This window comes from Anser brachyrhynchus (genome assembly GCF_964034855.1).
Source record: "Anser brachyrhynchus genome assembly, chromosome: 1".
Classification (NCBI taxonomy): domain Eukaryota; kingdom Metazoa; phylum Chordata; class Aves; order Anseriformes; family Anatidae; genus Anser; species Anser brachyrhynchus.
This window is the reverse complement of record NC_137694.1, coordinates 89,230,157-89,247,245: the sequence shown is the minus strand read 5'-3', so window position 1 is coordinate 89,247,245 and position 17,089 is coordinate 89,230,157. Positions and strand designations below refer to the sequence as shown.

The window sequence follows — 17,089 nt, the reverse complement described above, 5'->3', positions numbered from 1 at the left end:
GGTAGGCCCACTTGATTCTCTCTTTTCCCTGAAGATACATTTGACAAAGATATTGGATTTCCTTACAGAGAAGAAATAACATGTAAAGATCAGTCCTCTAAAACCATTTCTTTCAACTTGTGTTCGGACACTCTAGGACAGGTGGCATGTTATTATTGTTTACTGAGGACCTACAGAGATGAGGCTCAAAATGTTCTTAAGAGGTAACCAAACTAGTGGATCTCAGTGCATGCACTGTGACCAATGCATCACTCAGAAGGCCCACCACCATTTTTTGGTGTTAAAGCAAATCAAAAGAAGAGACTGTCAGGGAGAGTCTGGAGTTCACTGGCATGCATTACATCCTCAGCGATATTATGTGCACACTGCCATATTCCAATGCCCATCTTTGAGCAATCCATTCTTGACCTTCTTTAACAATACTTTTTTCTTTTTTTGCTTGATAAATAAATGCCAGCATAAATCACTAATTTTTTGAACTTTTTTACTTGTTCTAACTTTAATGACATCAAGAAAAAAAAATCATGATACAACAGAGAGCAAAATTCAGTTACACCTTGTGGAAGGGTGTCAGTGTTAAAAAAGTAAAGACTGTAATTCTGTAATTTGCTCATTTGCCCACCACAGAATTCCTGCTGTTGGGAAAATTGCCATCAGAATACCTAATGCATTATGAGCCTTCTTTTTTATCTTTGTTTCATACATCTTAGTCACTTAAGAAGCAAGAGGTATTTTTAAGCTGAGATCCCTCATTTAATGATACTTTACTATGCTGATAGCAATGGAAATGACTCCAGTGTTGCTAAAATGTGTTTATACACTAGGAATGTCATGCAAATAATATAATAGACATAAAACCTGGTCTGTTATCAGAGAAAAGGATGTATTGACCTAAAAGTAAGAGAGAAAATTTAGTTTCACCCTGCAGTAAAAACTCTAAAGAGTACTTTAGAGTTTACCTGATTGCTAAAGCTAGATAAGGTGTAGCTGGCACTGTGCGCCATTGGAATTAGCTTGAGAAAGCCCTTAGAGGGCTGACTTTTGCAGAGAATATTCTATTTGATTTGTTTTATTATTTATTTATTTGTTTTCCTTTTCTTCAGACATACTGTAGATATTGGTGTCTTAGATTACAAAGCGTATTGAACTACCTTCAGTATTGGAATGACTGCTGATTTCGGAGAAGTTGAATATGACAGGGAAGGGCTGAGCTTATTGATTTTTGTTCAGGTGAAAATTGTGTCTTTATTCCCAACTTAATTCATTTATGAAAATTCATTACTCAGCTTCCCTCTCCCTTCTGTTGAGTCTTCAGGGGTGAATTTTTGCCTGCTTTGACATATTTTATTTTTATACTTTTTATCTTCTAAAATTACTTAAATAATCTGTCATCTTCAAAGATATTTGCCCAGTAGGACTTGCAAACTGTTTGCGATGAAATTTAAACCCATTTCCGTGTAGGCAAGATACAGGTTAAATACTGTGCCTGAGGCAGGGAGAGTACAAATTCTCACAGAGTTCTTGGATAGCTGCTAGGAGACATGACATATCATTATAATTCACAGCAGTCCTGAAGCTTCCTTTATGCTTTCTTTCTGATTCCGTACTAAACATTGCAACTAGATGTAAAATGGATTTCTTATTACAGGAGAATTCCTTTTAAAAGATGTCTACAATTTTCACCTCAGTGAAATTAAAAATTAAAATATTTTACCAAATGAATCATTAAAACCTTTTTAAAAAGTGAATTAAGAATGGTATTTCTTAAAAAGGTGTTGTTAGAATATTTTATTTTGATCAATGATTTTCATTCTTAATTTTTGTAACTTTAATTTTTCAAAACAAATTATTTCCATTCAATAACTAAAAACTTTTATTTTGAAAAATGTCAGAGTAGAACATTACAAATATTTGGGTTTTTTTCTAGCATTTCTGGACAATAAATTTTTGAAGGTAATCTTCTCCTGAAGCAGTTTCATATTTGCTTTTTCAATAGAACAAGTCATGTCCAAAAACCCTTCATAATTCACTAATTGCAGTGCATGTGGATTTGACACTCAAGTTCTTTTCCCAGCTTCTTTTTTCAGCTTACCAACCTCTGTACCCATGTTGTCTTTTAAAGTATTTGCTAATTATGACCTTGGGCGGTGTGCGTTGGAAATGTACATTATATTATTTGAATAATCTTTTGCAACTATCTGAGGGTAATACCATCAAGTCAGAAGTAATATTCTGAAGTAAAACTACTGATTATCTCATTCCCGATTACAGCACTGTAAAAAGTTAAAATCTAACCTCTCCACTTACCCCAGATATACATACACTTTCAACTTGAAAAAAATGGGGCTTCCTCTTTTATTGTTTTTGTCGTATGTTTCCCTCTGCTGTACGGATACATTTGAATGCTTTACAAGACATTGGGATTTCTCTGAAATCCCTTATTAGCAATATTATACAATTGGGTCTGTTCCTTCATGCCGAGTGCTAGTAGAATAAGGGTAATACTAAGTTACATGAAAAAAAAGCATGTCTAAAATCGTTGGTTACACACACACTGTTCCACACTGTGATGTTTTTCTGTAAGCAATTAAAATCTGATTCAGAGAGGTGGCATCGAATGGTCAAATTGAAAAAGTGTGAAGATCTTCAAGCAATGACAGCAGATTGGAAAATAGCCTTTCATAGTTATAAAGATCAAGATGACACTTGGCCTGCAACTGTCAAAGACATCATAGCCGAAATAAAAAGAGAATGTCTAAACATTTAATTGTAGGAATAAGCATTCCTGTTGCAAATTCATATAATTAGGCAGATTATAATAACAAATGCAAACCAGCAAAAAGTTAAGAAAGGGTGCTGAGCTCATGAGACATCTTTACTTTGAGAAAAAAATATGAATTTGTGCAATCTCTTGTTAAAATCCTTTTTCAAGTCATTATAGTGGACATTTACTGAGCTGATGTTTTTGAACGCAGCCACTATATTCCACAGGGCCAGTTAATTGAACCTTCGACCTCAACTCTCCCAGTCCTCCCCTCTGACCTGTTTTTGGTGTTCCAATACATTTAGAAACTCTCCAAACTACTGTCCTTCCTTCTGGTGCTTTGGTGCAAATAAAGCAAATAAAATACAGACTTTGCAAGGTCGTTTCTAAATTGTTCACGCTTTAGTCCTAGACTTACTCCATTTGTAACACAATAGTATGCAGACCTGCATTAAAGTAACAAAATATGCACATAAATCCGGATTCAAAACTGTTGGTCAAATTTTTTATCATTAATTCTAAATATTCCATCAGATCACCCATTGGTTCATCACAAAGTTTGACAGGTGCTTTTTTGCCGATTCCCACAATTTGCCTTTTCTTCACTGCTGTAGGTTTTCTTCATATTATCCCTTTCAGCCTCACTTTGTGTTGAACTCACTTGCACCTATTGACACACTATGACATCCTTTGGTTTTGTCCTTTCTGTGACACTATTTTTGCCCCATCGCTTCTTGAACTTTAGTTTAAAGCTTCAGCTCTTCTTCTTGGAAGGAATTCCCAGACATATCTTTGTCAAGTCTCTCTTAAAAGTTATACTTATCTTTGTGTTTTCTTTATTAAAAAGTGGAAACATAAGGAAGAGTCCAACTCTTAAATTTTTCAGACAGTATGCTTTATTATTTTATATTCTAAATCTTCTGTCAATTTTCCCACAGGTCTAATGACTAAATCTGGGGGAAATGAGCTGGTTTTGGTGCTGCAACCTTTCAGTTTTATAAACAGCAATTCGGTGTTGTAAGATACTTGTTTTGATCTCATGTATGTGGTGGTTTTACCCAGCTGGGCAGCTGAGCTCCACCACAACTGCTCTCTCACTCCCCTTCCTCAGAGGGAAAGGGGGAAAAATATTATGGAAAGTGCTCAAGGGTTGAGATAAGGACAGGGAGATCACCAACCAATTACTACCATGGACAAAACAGACTCAGTGTAGAGAGATTAATATAATTTATTGCCTATGACTAGCAGACTAGAACAGTGAGGAACTAAAAGCAAACCAAAAACACCTTCCTCCCCATCCACCCTTTTCCACCTCCTTCTCCTGAGTGGTGCAGGGGAACAGGGAATGGGGGCTGCGGTCAGTCCCTGACACTTCGTCTCCACCGCTCCTTCACGGTCACTCTCTGCCCCTGCTCCACGTGGGGCTCTCCCACGGGATGCCATCCTTCCCTGAACTGAGCCTGCGGGGGCTGCCCAGAGGCAGCAGCTCTTTAGGAACTGCTCCCTCATGGCTCCGTACCACGGGGTCCATCCCCCAGGAGCAAACTGCTCCAGCACGGGTCCCCCACGGGCGGCAGCTCCCCCCAGACCCCTGCTCCTGCGTGGGCTCCTCTCCACGGGCTGCAGCTCCGGCCCGGGGCCTGCTCCTGCGGGGGCTCTCCATGGGCCGCAGCCTCCTCCAGGCCACATCCACCTGCTCCACCGGGGGCTCCTCCACGGGCTGCAGCGTGGAGATCTGCTCCGTGTGGGACCCATGGGCTGCAGGGGGACAGCCTGCTCCACCAGGGGCCTCTCCACAGGCCGCAGGGGAACTGCTGCTGCCTGCCTGGAGCACCTCCTGCAATGACCTTGGGGGCTGCAGGTCTGTTTCTCACTCCTCTCTCTACCAGCTGCTGTTGCACAGCAGGTAATTTTTTCCCCTTTCTTAAATCTGCTCTCAAAGAGGCGCAAACAACATCGCTTATTGACTTGTCTCAGGACAGCGGCAGGTCCTTTTGGAGCCAGCTGAAGCTGGCTCTTATTTAACATGGGGCAGTTTCTGGACTCTTCTCACAGAGGCCACCACTGCAGCCCCCAGCTACCAGAACCTTGCCATACAAACCCAATACAATGTAGCAATACAGGTCTGTATATTGGACTTTTAAGTGACTGACCATTCCTGTTCCACTTTAAATAACACATATTTTATGACTGGATGAGAAAAGGGATGTGTGGCTTGCATAAGGCAAGTTTCTGGAGTGCTCAATTAGCTTATTTTTGCGTAACATACAATAAGACATGTCAGTTTTATATCATTAAAACATAGATTATTTACACATTATTAAAACTGAACAGACAATGAACTCTAGTTCACTCTAGTTATCACCAGCTTTTTCCCTGGAGCAAGAAATGGTGTTGACTTCACTGACATCTGTCTCTTAGCTTCTACTTAATACCCATGCAGTCACGAACCTTTAGTGCTGCAGGGTCAGCATTTGTCTTGTTTATCTTCCATCTGAACAATCAGATTCTTAGGTTTAAAAAATTCCTTTTTGTTGAATAAATTTCCCTTTCACTTAAAGTAATTTTAGATTCTTTCTTTATCTTAACGAAAGTCCAGAAAAAATATTCTGGAAGGGAATCCTGTCAGAATGTTTCTCAGCATAAACAGTTCAACACTTTAAATGATATTATTGATCCCCATCTAGTCTAAACCAGAACTAGAAATTATTACGCATACCTTAGGTTTCGAAATATAATAACTGTCTGGTTGACATCACACCACAACAAAAAAATGCTGCTAGTCTTTATCAATTCATCAGTCCCAATATCCAAGGGGATTATTCTGCCTGTACAAATTATTAATTCAGAAAAGGGAAAAGAGACAGATCAGGGGAAGACATGGTGTTCCTTCTCCCACTTCGGATGTTATACAGATAATAAATCTTGGGTTTGTAAGTCCTTCAAGTGCCTCTTTCAGTTTAATTCACTTCAAAACACTTGCTGAACAACTCTACAGTCCCTAAGGTATGAATGCTATTATTTTGGAAATTCTGAAGTTGCAGTACTCTCTTGTATTATATTTTAATAGCAAAAGAATTTATTCTATAACCAGTGCTTTCCAATTTTTTCTCAAAAATGAGATTTTGCAGTTCACAAATTTATTTTTCTTGAAATACCTTCAAAAACTGGATATGAAGGTTTTAATATTTTTTTCCTTGACACTTTGTTTCAGCAAGAGAAAGAAATTGATTTTTTTTTTCTAATTTTAAGATGACTTAATTTTAATTATGTTTGAAGAAACAGTAAGATGCCATAAGGCCATGGCTTTAGAGATGAATTCTAACACTGCTGGATATATCATGGAATAAAAAAATTGATATACCATATCTATGTGATGTGTTTTAGGCAGAACACGTTCCATCTAAACATCAGGAAGTGCTGGCACAGATTGCCCAGGGAGGTTATGGAGTCTTCATCCTTGGAGATCTTCAAAAGCCACCTGGACATTGTTCTGGGCAACCTGCTCTAGGCGTCTCTGCTTGAGCAGGGGTATTGAACTGGGGATTAAACTTCATGGATTCCTTTCACCCTCAACCATTCTGTGATTCTGTGACTCTGTATCCTTCAAAACATTCAGGTTTCATTATTTTGTTTTATGGTAGGAATTTGAAAGTCTAAATTAACTACTGCTTTTTCAGTGGTCCTAGTCAGGCAAACAGAGTTTTAAGCAGAGCCTTCTATGAGATAAAGGGAATAAATCATATAGGAAATTCTCTTGCCAACTTCCCATTTTGTCAAAAGATTCCCAGAGCATTAGTTTTGTGACATGTATTTTTACACACTTTACGTATCTTCAGGGAAGCTCACACTTGGATTTATTTTCAAAATAAGATAAAAATAAAAGAAATAGTGTTGTTTTGGTAGAAAGATGACCTGGGAAACTTGGCTTTCGTTAGCTGTTTAAGAATAGGCTAATTTATTCAGAGGTTATGTTCCGCATCTGTTAATTGCACTCTTGCACTTGATGATGTCTCTGTTTTGAAGTGAAAGGCCAGCTATGAAATTGTGTTTTTTTTTAATCCCTCCACTCTTCTTGTATCTTATTGACTAATAAGACATGCTTTTATATTATAGTGGAAGTGACATAGGCTAATAAAATACAGACTGTATGACAACAACTATTCTAATCCTATAATATCAAGAATTTACAATTTTCTGAAATGAAGCTTCAGTCTTTCAGTCCTATCTCTTCTGTATTCAGTTTATATTTAGTCACACACTGTATTTTCTTTCATTCTATAGTCAACCTTTAAGGAAAACTAGTTCATACTGCACTCACTGGAGGGTATAAAAAAATATTTCCTCCAGATAAATATATATCTGTTTATGACCTTCTTTTTTTGTTGTTTTTCAGTGTTTCTGATTCCAAAATGGCTAGGGTAGCAAATTTGATTTTGCTATGGAAATACCTTGCACTGACAAGTGCTTTGACATATTTTTGTAAACATTGTTTTTGATTTACTGAATTACAACCCATTGAAAACTGACCTGCAGGCATCCAAGTCACGTTTGGTATGGGCTTTAAATAACTTTTGAGTGGCTCCAAGATCAAATTAAAGTTGTGGTTTCAATACAAACTCAATTAGTAAATGTCCAAAGTGAATGTGAGGAGATGTGCATTCTTCAAAGACCTTTTCATATATGGAACACCAGTTGAAGCAAGCTTTAAGATTCTTCTTGTTACACAACTCAGTCCTGATTTGCTGAAAATGTTGGCCTTTGGCTGTTCAAACCATGGAATAGGTAGTTAGTTTCATGTAGGTACATAAGTCACTTAAATAAATCGTGCAAGTGCTTTTCCGGTGCATAATAGCATTAAGTACATTTTTAAATGCCTTCTGCAAGTGCAGGATAGTCATACATTCTGCTACTCTAATGGCATTACTATTCATATAGGTCTTGATGCCACATGCCTTATAAATAGTTATAGGTAGGTGTTTTGTCATTATTAGAACTAAAATCTAAGCTTCTTTACATTACTTCCTCGTAGCATGCTCAGTTATACCACAAACGTATTGATATCAATGTTCAATTTCAAAGTGTCAGTAAAACAAGGTAAACTACACCATGGAGGTCAGATGGTTTGGCTGCTGCAGTCCCCATGATCTCAGGGTAATGGCACAAATGAAAGGTGTGGCTCAGGAATTTGAATATCCTATCTGTTACTTCTCACTGACAGGTATACTCTCTAGTTTTATGGGCTGTGTGAGTTTCTTGAATATTTTTGTGTTCTGGTTTCACTGACCACTACAAACAACACTGAGCTATTAAAAATGACAACTTTTAAGACAGGTATTGAAGGTTATTTTGGAAAATAAGTTGTTTAGGTTCAGCAGTACAAACTATACTATAGTTCCTCAGCCATTGTGAATGCTCTTATAAATATTTTTTCTATTTAAGGTGAATTTGGAGAAGTATGCAGTGGACGTCTGAAGACACCAGGAAAAAGAGAGATACCTGTTGCAATTAAAACTCTGAAAGGTGGCTATATGGACAGGCAGAGAAGAGATTTCCTGAGAGAAGCTAGTATAATGGGGCAATTTGATCACCCAAATATAATTCGCCTTGAAGGAGTTGTTACAAAAAGTAAGTTACTATTATGAGTTTTTTCTTTGTTTTCCCATTCTATGTCTTTTAGTATCGATATTAAGCATTGCTTCCACCTTTGATACGGATTGCAGTCCTCAGAAATGATCCAAATCATAAAGTGATGGCAAATACTGCAGAGATTGAGATCACACTAGGAAATGTGTAGCCTATCTGTTTTCAATTAGAAATGTGTTGGCGTTTTGTTTTGCTTTTTACTAAAAATCCTCCTCATTCATATAAAACCTTTACAGGTTCCTATGAAATAGCACTGCAGATTCTGCTTAGGGGCAAGTGAAATTCAGCAGAGGAAACCATAAATGTAACTGAGTTGACAATAAGGTCAATTCACCTAGTAGAGTTTGTAAGGTAGCAGCTATATTCTTCTTTTTCCACAAGTACTCACTCTACTCAGTTAATTTTGCTGATTTTGGTGCCAGAAGAGATCAAATTCCTATTTTAAAGAAATAAAATTGTAAATTATTTTAAACTTATTATACAATTGCAAATGATTTTCTAAAATTCCAGAATAATCTATGATAATGTTTTACTCTTTATACGTATTTGCAGCTGCCAAGAGGCTAACAATCTTGTCTCTGAAGTCTAGCATTTTTATCTGGGCTTTGAATCTTTCTGAAATGCTAAAATATATATTTATCATTTAAGTATTATTTAGAAGTCTTATTATCAGGCATGTAATTGTTTAATGGCATCTTTTTGCTGCACTGAATTAGAAAGCTCACAAGACATACTCTTCTCATAATCATTGCCTCAACCAAGCCATGTTGTTTGCTGATTTGCAATGCTTTCATATATTTCTCTTCTAAAGTGGTTGTAGAACTTGTGACAAGATAAACTGTTGTGTGTATAAGTCAATGATGCCCTCTTACCTTCACAGTAGATACAATAAATATGAGTATTTCTTGTTTTCACCTTGTTACAATATCAAAAGCTGTGTTTGGAGAACACAGTGTACTAGAACAGAGAGAAAATTATATCTCCTGAACTCATGTCATTGGAATGGAATTTCAGTAGATTTACAGGATGACCTTGTGCAAATCTGTCTCTCTCTGGTTCTAAATTAAGATGAAGAGGATCAATTTGTTCTTCTTCACACAGTATTGTGAAAAATAAATTCATTACTATTTAGGAATGTTTGGTTACTAGACTAACAAAATCCATTATGTTGCAGACTTCTGGAAAGATATGGCTTAATCTCCATTGCTGTACTGTCAGTAGCTGCTCTGCCGACAACAAAAAAGAACACGAGTTAATGCTGGCCGAGCAGCACTGGATATCTTTGTAAAGACATGTAATATGTAGGTACTTAACTGAGTTTAGCTCCTTGATTCATAATGAGCAGTAGAGCAGCAATTCGAATTTCACCAGTCTTCACCAGTTTCAGAATCCGCCTGGTGGATGTAGTATTGTATGTCTCATCTCTTAACAAGGCTAAGGGCCTTAATTTATGAACATTGTTTAAATCCAATTAGTTGGTGCACACAGACTACAGAATAATGTACTTGGCAATGGCATGATTGTTTAATCTTTGCCACACTTATAAATTTTGTTTCCATAATGTCTCATCATCAGTCTAGAGAGAAATGAAAATTGCATTAAGGAAACAGAAACAAACAGATAAATCAGTGCTCTAACAGTAGAGTATTTGTTCCTGTTCTACAGGAAACGTGGTTATAGACAACCTTAAGTCAAGAAATAATCATTAGCAGTTGTGCTTTTCTCTCAGAGGCCAACGCACTTCATTATTGGCTTTGGATTGCTTGCTTAGAGGGCAAGAATAGCAGATGTAACTGTTATAGTCACACTGTCCTATAAAACTATGCATCCCTCTCAGATATAAAAGAAAAACTTTGAAAGCAAATATTTTTGAGGTCAGGCAGGTTTAAAACATGACAATTACACAAGAATAATTATAGAGTGAAAAGAATACATGGATTATCAACAAATTTTACCCAAAGGCTTGGAAAGTGCAAGTTATATAACATACTAAGTGCAAAGTTGTATAGTACTGCTCTGCTGCAGAGAAGAAACTAGGAGGCAAGCTGAGCCAGGGGTAGATACATGCACTCTGTTATGCTCCTCTTTTGCCAGTTTGTCTTTAGGTTGTTACCTTTTATACTTCCCCATCTGTGGTTGTTAGAGAATAACATGACTTCAGCTGGGAGCAGAACAGTTGCCTTGTATTTCCCTAAATGCAAAATCTAAGATTGCACAAGGGAAAGAAATTTCCCATGACTAAAAGGTGTGCTATAAAAGTCAGACAGAACCTTGTCCTAGCCAAATTATTTATGTAATGATAGCATGATTAAAAGGTGTTCTGCATTAAAACTTAGATTAATAATAGCAGAAACTATTTATGTGATGTGCATTACAGTTCTACTAACCTATAAAGGCACATCGGATGCAGTAAGTTTAATTAATAGAAGTATTATGCTGTTTTTAGCACATGCTTTCCACTTTATAACCATTAGTCATTAACTCCTAGCAGTTGCTAATGTATATTGCATCAGTTTGTAAGCAGTACCTTCCATTACAATGTCATTGACTATTGAACAAAAAAGGAAAAGGATTTGATTGTAATAAACAGAAGTGCTCTACCAAATCAATAGCTATTGACTGGGGCAATAACAAATTTGCCTGTTCGTTACAAATGAGAGCTTTTATCCGGTGCTACCAGCTCAGCAGATGTTAACTTTTAAATTATACTGTTTCCAAAATTGCTATGGAATATGTACTGTAGAGAGTGAAAAATGCTAAACTAAGCCTGCTCAAAAGTCAGTCTTCAACAGAGTTTTAATCCTCTTTTCCAATTGCTTCATTTCTCATTTGTCCTAACTGCAGTCCCTAATCGCAGTTAACAGTAGGCAGAATTGTTGCTGTAGCAAAAACTCTCTGCTAATAGAGAGTTCATTTCAAGGGCAATTTGCCAGGCCAAGGCAAATACACTGTAGCACAGAATCTGGATCCAGTAGTTCACTCATTTTGCTAACCAGAAGTCACAAAGGAAACTTTATCCCTGTTTGTGTTGTTTTAGCAGCACCACTCCTTTCATGGTTTGTCAGAAAAGACTGCAGATTTGCCTAGCAAATTGATGAGAGTTGCTTAGCACACTACAAAACCATACATGTTTCCCTTCCAACTCATATCAGCACAGTGATAATTCTGGGAGCTCTTCTTGGGTGTCTGAGGACATGCTCAACCAAGCTGTGTGTTATTGTCCAAACCACTACACTTTCATAAACAGATATAAGAAATATAAAACTTTTTTCTTCAGTGCAAACATATGTAACCATTGCTGAGATCTGGGCTACACAGAAATAAGATGCATATTCCATACCTACACCATACTGAAGTCTGTGTTTTAGGCTTCCCATGTAAAGTCTGTAAAGTAAATAAAAGCTGTGTTTACAGCAAATACCTGCCAACATGACAGTATCTACAAGACACGTGAAGAAAATGATCTCTGACTATTTTAACTGTGCTGGAAGAAATCATTGTTGTAGGCACAGTTACACCAACCAAACAGGAATCTGTAGTTAGTTTACCTTGATTGTATCTTACACAATAGTTTAAAGCATAGCCTTGTCAGTACGGTGTAGTACTGTGTCAGAACAAAGTATCAATGCACACGAGTGCTTTACTGTCATCATAATCTTAGTTTGTTCCCCTCCCCCTCAGACTTTATCCCAAATCACTCTCAATTGTTAAAATTAATTTCTAAGGAAGTGCTTTGGTTTCCAAACTTTTCATACTGGAGGACTCACACGTGTCATCGTGACGAGCGGAATCTTTTTAAGACATTCATTTTCTTTAATAACACTATGTATATTATTATTCTTCAGAAAAGTTTTCAAAATTAGCCCTTCACAAAAGGAGGATGCCTGAAGACACCACCTAGATTCTTGGTTCTGTGTAAGCTCACATCCCCATAACATTGAGTCTGGCTTTGGAGTGGCACCTTCATCTCCTGACCTCCTGAAACCTTATTAACTCCTGACTGTTTTGCTTTGGTGATGTTCAAATAGATTGCTGTAGCAGCTCTGAAATCTTTAGTCAGTCACCTGGCAGATTAAATTCAAGCCTTAATCATAGAGCTTCTTTTTAAATTATTATATATAACCTGTACAGTGAAAGAAGGGTCCTGAGGTCTATGTACATTGTCCTTGTCCATGAGAAAGGCAAAGCAGCAGCAAGATCCTGTTTCACTGCAATTTGCAATATGTAAGTCTTCATATCCAACCCATTCTTCATTCATCAAAAAAGCAAGAGATTAATCTTTTTTTTTTTTTCAGTCAAGACATTTTGTTTTGGTCATTTCATCCCTTAACATAATGAATCTAATGTTCCTTCTTTCTTCAACCTGTTAACAGGCTGAGACTCTTTAACAGAGTTCAGAAATCCTTTTGGAAGGTGATATATTTTACAGTGCATGTGTTCATTATACACAGCTTTGTATACTTGTCTACTATGCAAAAAGGTTGAGGAAATTTTATGGCAGTGTCTGTAACATTCTTATACATTGGTCATAAACGTGTATACCCAGGAGAAGTTATGTTATGAAGATAAAATGTTGGCAATTTAAGAGTTAAATTGTGAGTATTTGAAGTTGGCTATACCATGATATCTTACAAAACGTGATTAGGATTATTCAACAAAAAACATGACCTACATTGCAGTATTTATTTTTGACTTCTAAAAATTAAAACATTCAGGATCAACAGAAAACACACATTAATAAATTCCATGTTAGCATTATAGTATTGGTTATAACCTACAGTGTAACCCCTTTCAAATGCTGACATTTACTTTTGTCAGTAATCTCAGTACATCACTGAGACATCAGTGGCATCTCCAGGCACAGACATATATATTGGAGGACAAAACAGCTTCAGATCCACCCCTTGAAAAGACCTCTTGCACTGGCAGACTCTTGCTCCTGCCTCCTGCAGCAGAAACGCTTAGCAGAGTGGCAAGGCATTATTCACCCCTGAATACCTTCAGCTTGGCATACAGGCAATACGCTATGACACAGAGTGGTAGTGAGAGTGTATCTATGTAGTATTAGCCAGTGAGCTTTGCACAGCATTAGACTTAAAGCTGTATTTGTCTGACAAAGCATATGGTAGCCATACCCATAATGATACCCAAAGCAGCAGAATTTCCATTGTGTTCTAAATTGTTCAGTAAGTGAAGCTGTAAATTTAAACTTGGCTAACTGCCAATCCTAGAATATGCTCACATCCCAGAAACAGTAAGGTTGGAAAAGACTCCAAGATCATATGGTCCAACCACCACCTTGCCACCAATGTCACCCACTAAACCATGTCCCTAAGCGCCAGGTCCAAGCTCTCCTTGAACAACCCCAGGGACAATGACGCCGTAACTTATCTGGGCAACCCATTCCAATCTCTGACTGCTCTTTCTGAGAAGAAATTTCTCCTAATTTCCAACCTAAACCTCCCCTGGCGCAACTTGAGGCCATTCCCTCTAGTCAGTCTCACTTCATTGCCAGGTGAAACTATGCAGTCCTTTTTTTATTCTAGGGGTTATTGAAAAACTCCCAGAATTTATTGAGGCCCACTGATGGGCCTCAGTGTGCCTGCCAAGGGCCAAGCTGGAGAATCTGCCTGTCCCAGACATCCGCTGGGTGCTGGTGCCTCAGGACTGAGCACATCGGACACACAGAAGACACTGCTCAACAGGCAGCGGGAATTGCTCTGGAACAGTTTCTCTGCAGCCAAACGGTATTTGGGGTCCCGGGCAGCTGAGGAAGATGTGTGGAGGCTTGCAACACAAACAGCTGATAGCAGCAGGCAGTGACCACTCAACCTCTTGGAGAGAGTCCATTCCGTCCAGGAGCTTCCGCCTACGCAGAGGCCAATAAATTGCTCGTGTTAACAAACGCTCTGTCTGTTACGGCCTGTGCAGCACTTGGGGGGGGGGGGAACATGGACATAGGGTACTGAGTGCACCGCTGACACGCAATTGGGAAACACTTTCCAAAAAAAGAACCACAGAGCAGTTCAAGTTAGAAGCGACCTCTGGAGGTCACCTGGTCCGTTTCCCCTGCTCAAGCAAGGCCACCTAGAGCAGGCTGCCCAAGACCATGCCCAAGACGTGGTAATTACAGGCCTGTCAGTCTCGCCTCAGTGCCAGGTAAAAGTATGGAGAAAATTATTCTAGGAGTTACTGAAAAACACTTGACAGACAACGCGGTCATCGGTCGTAGACAACACAGGTTCGTGAGGGGAAAGTCCTGCTGAACGAACTTCACTTCCTTTTACAAAAACCTTTCCCATCTAGTTGACCTAGGGAAGCCAGCTGATGTCATCTTTCTGGATTTCAGCAGAGCTTTTGATACTGCTTCACACAGTATCCTTCGGGACAAAACGTCCAGCCTACAGCTAGATAAATGAATCAGGCTACTGGCTTTAATTTCCTTTCCGTCCTGTTTCATAGATAAATAGCACAATACTTTACTGATTTCAGTGTTGGTGCCACCAGCATAGAAACTGGAAGCCACAACCACCTCCACCACTATGAACCAAATTTAGTAGATCAATTTATGAAAACATAATCGAAAATAAAATGTTTAATGTTAGAGCTGTTTACATGACTGCTGTGACCCGGACAGAACTAAGTATCCATAGTCTTCTTTCGAAATAGGTTACCTTTCATGAATTGTATTGAAAGTACATAATTAACATCGATAGTACTAAGTTATTTTTATGCATGCACACATGCATGTGGGTATTTCAGATAATGCATGCAAACTACCATGCGTTTCATTTGTTGAAGGTTGCTGCCAGGAATTAATACCGAATACTTGGTTCGCCTAAATGTTACGTACTTAAAAGAAATTATCCCTTAAACCTCTGGAAAATTAATTTTTTCTTATACTAATTACAATCTGAGGATTGCTTTACAGAAATTAAAGGGTCATTATGGTTTCCTGCAGTTCAAATCAGTCACATTTCTGCTTTCTGCTTTTCTGTTTTGCTGCAAGCAAGCTATACATTATAACCGTCAACTCTGCCGTAACATCTTTCGCAGGCTGATAAGCTGATAAGCAGTGAAGAAAAAGCATATTGTCAAACGGTCAAAGAGCTAACATCTTGTTAGCAGCAGCTTAATCTGACCCTGATATGTTATCTAACACAAGTAAACTTCTGTAATTCTGCTTTTATATTTCATGTCTGAGAAACAGGATTTCACTTTCTTCAGGATCCTTTGCTTTCAGATGTCTGCATTCAGCCATGTAGTACCTGTCTTTCAAAGATACTTAGATGCTTTGATGTGAGATGTTGTTCTAGTAGAAAAGAGGTGACAGAAGTCATTCCTGCCAACAGCCTTAAAAAGAAGAAATCTTGTAGATAAGAAATCACCAGTTTTTTGTTGGTTTATTTTGTTTGTTTGTTTGTTTTGTTTTTGTTTTTTAAGGAAAAATGTGATCATCAATTTGCGTGATTAACATCATGATTAAATGCAAATGATTGCATTTCCATGTATCTTCTGGATAAAGTATTCAATGTCTTCCTCTACCATAAAACTAGAGAGATGTGTGGTGCAGTAAGTTAAAAGGCAAGAGAGATACAGTATGTAGGTGATATATGTAGGGTTGGGGCTTTTTTTACAACTGTAACCATAAGATTTCATGAGTAACAGGGATACAAGATTGCACTGTGCTGACAGGTTTGCTGAGAAACATGGCTGATCCATTGCCTGTGTACCAAAACCATATGAGCAATGATGAGAAAAATTATAAAATGAGTATGTTTTCACAGTCAACAGATAAGGGAGTGAGATGTTTAAAGAGTGTATAAAAAGCAATCAATAATCCAGGTTCACAAGTTGTGTTTAGTTGATTGATATCTGTACTTTCGTTTCTTACTCTGTATAGAGGTATTAACACCCTAGCAAATACACGAGAGATTGAGTATTGGTCAAGTCCTGCTGCAATTTTGTTGTTACTAAATCTTTGCCATTGATGCATTAAGACCATTAAGATGATCTTAATGAACTTAATACAGGACATACTGAGTTTGAGAATAATTTATTATGATAGCTAAAAGCGGGTCTGCTGTATTCTAGAGCCTAGCAAAGTCAGATGAAAGCAGAAGCATTTATTTAGTAAACTTCGACCTAATTGTTAAGTATTACAGTACTCTCAGAACTCAGGCAGGGTTACTGTGTCCTTATAAAATGCAAATTAAATAAATGCTTAATTTCTGCATTATTCTTCAATGTTAAATTATCCTCTTGTAATTCACAGAATATATAGGATAAGGCTGTGAAGGACACTGAGAGGTCATCTTCTCTGTCTTCCTGCCCAAAGGCAGAATCAATTATATTTAAACTAGTCTTGATAGATGGTTGCCCATTGTGTTCTCAGAAACCTCACCTGGTGAAGCATCCACAGCCTCCCTTGCCAATCTGTTGAATGTTTAACTATCCTCATACTTAGCCTTCCCACTGCTAAATTGAATTTTTTTTTACTGCACCTTAAGGCCATTAACTCTTTTCCTACTTGTGGTGGAACAGTTTGAGCCTTTCCTCTTTGCAGCAATATTTTACATTTGTAGACTATTTTAATGTCTTTACTGTCTTCAGTAAATCAGCCAGGTTCTGTCAAATCTTTCTGCATGGTATATGTTTGCTAGACCTTTGGTCATTCTT

At 37.8% G+C, this 17,089-nt stretch overlaps 1 protein-coding gene across 15 annotated transcripts in view; it reads left to right on the top strand.

Annotated features, from left to right (window-relative positions):
• The window catches only part of EPHA6 (EPH receptor A6), a 568,875-nt gene that overhangs the window by 444,215 nt on the left and 107,571 nt on the right, over positions 1-17,089 (top strand). For all 15 annotated transcript variants that reach the window (XR_013952651.1, XR_013952652.1, XM_080597214.1 and 12 more), the window contains one exon: positions 8,207-8,392. Coding sequence is in view for 13 of the 15 variants with exons in the window: in XM_080597214.1 (XP_080453340.1) it covers positions 8,207-8,392 (186 nt within the window). In the remaining 2 variants the exon portion in view is untranslated. The remainder of the gene's footprint in view (positions 1-8,206; positions 8,393-17,089) is intronic.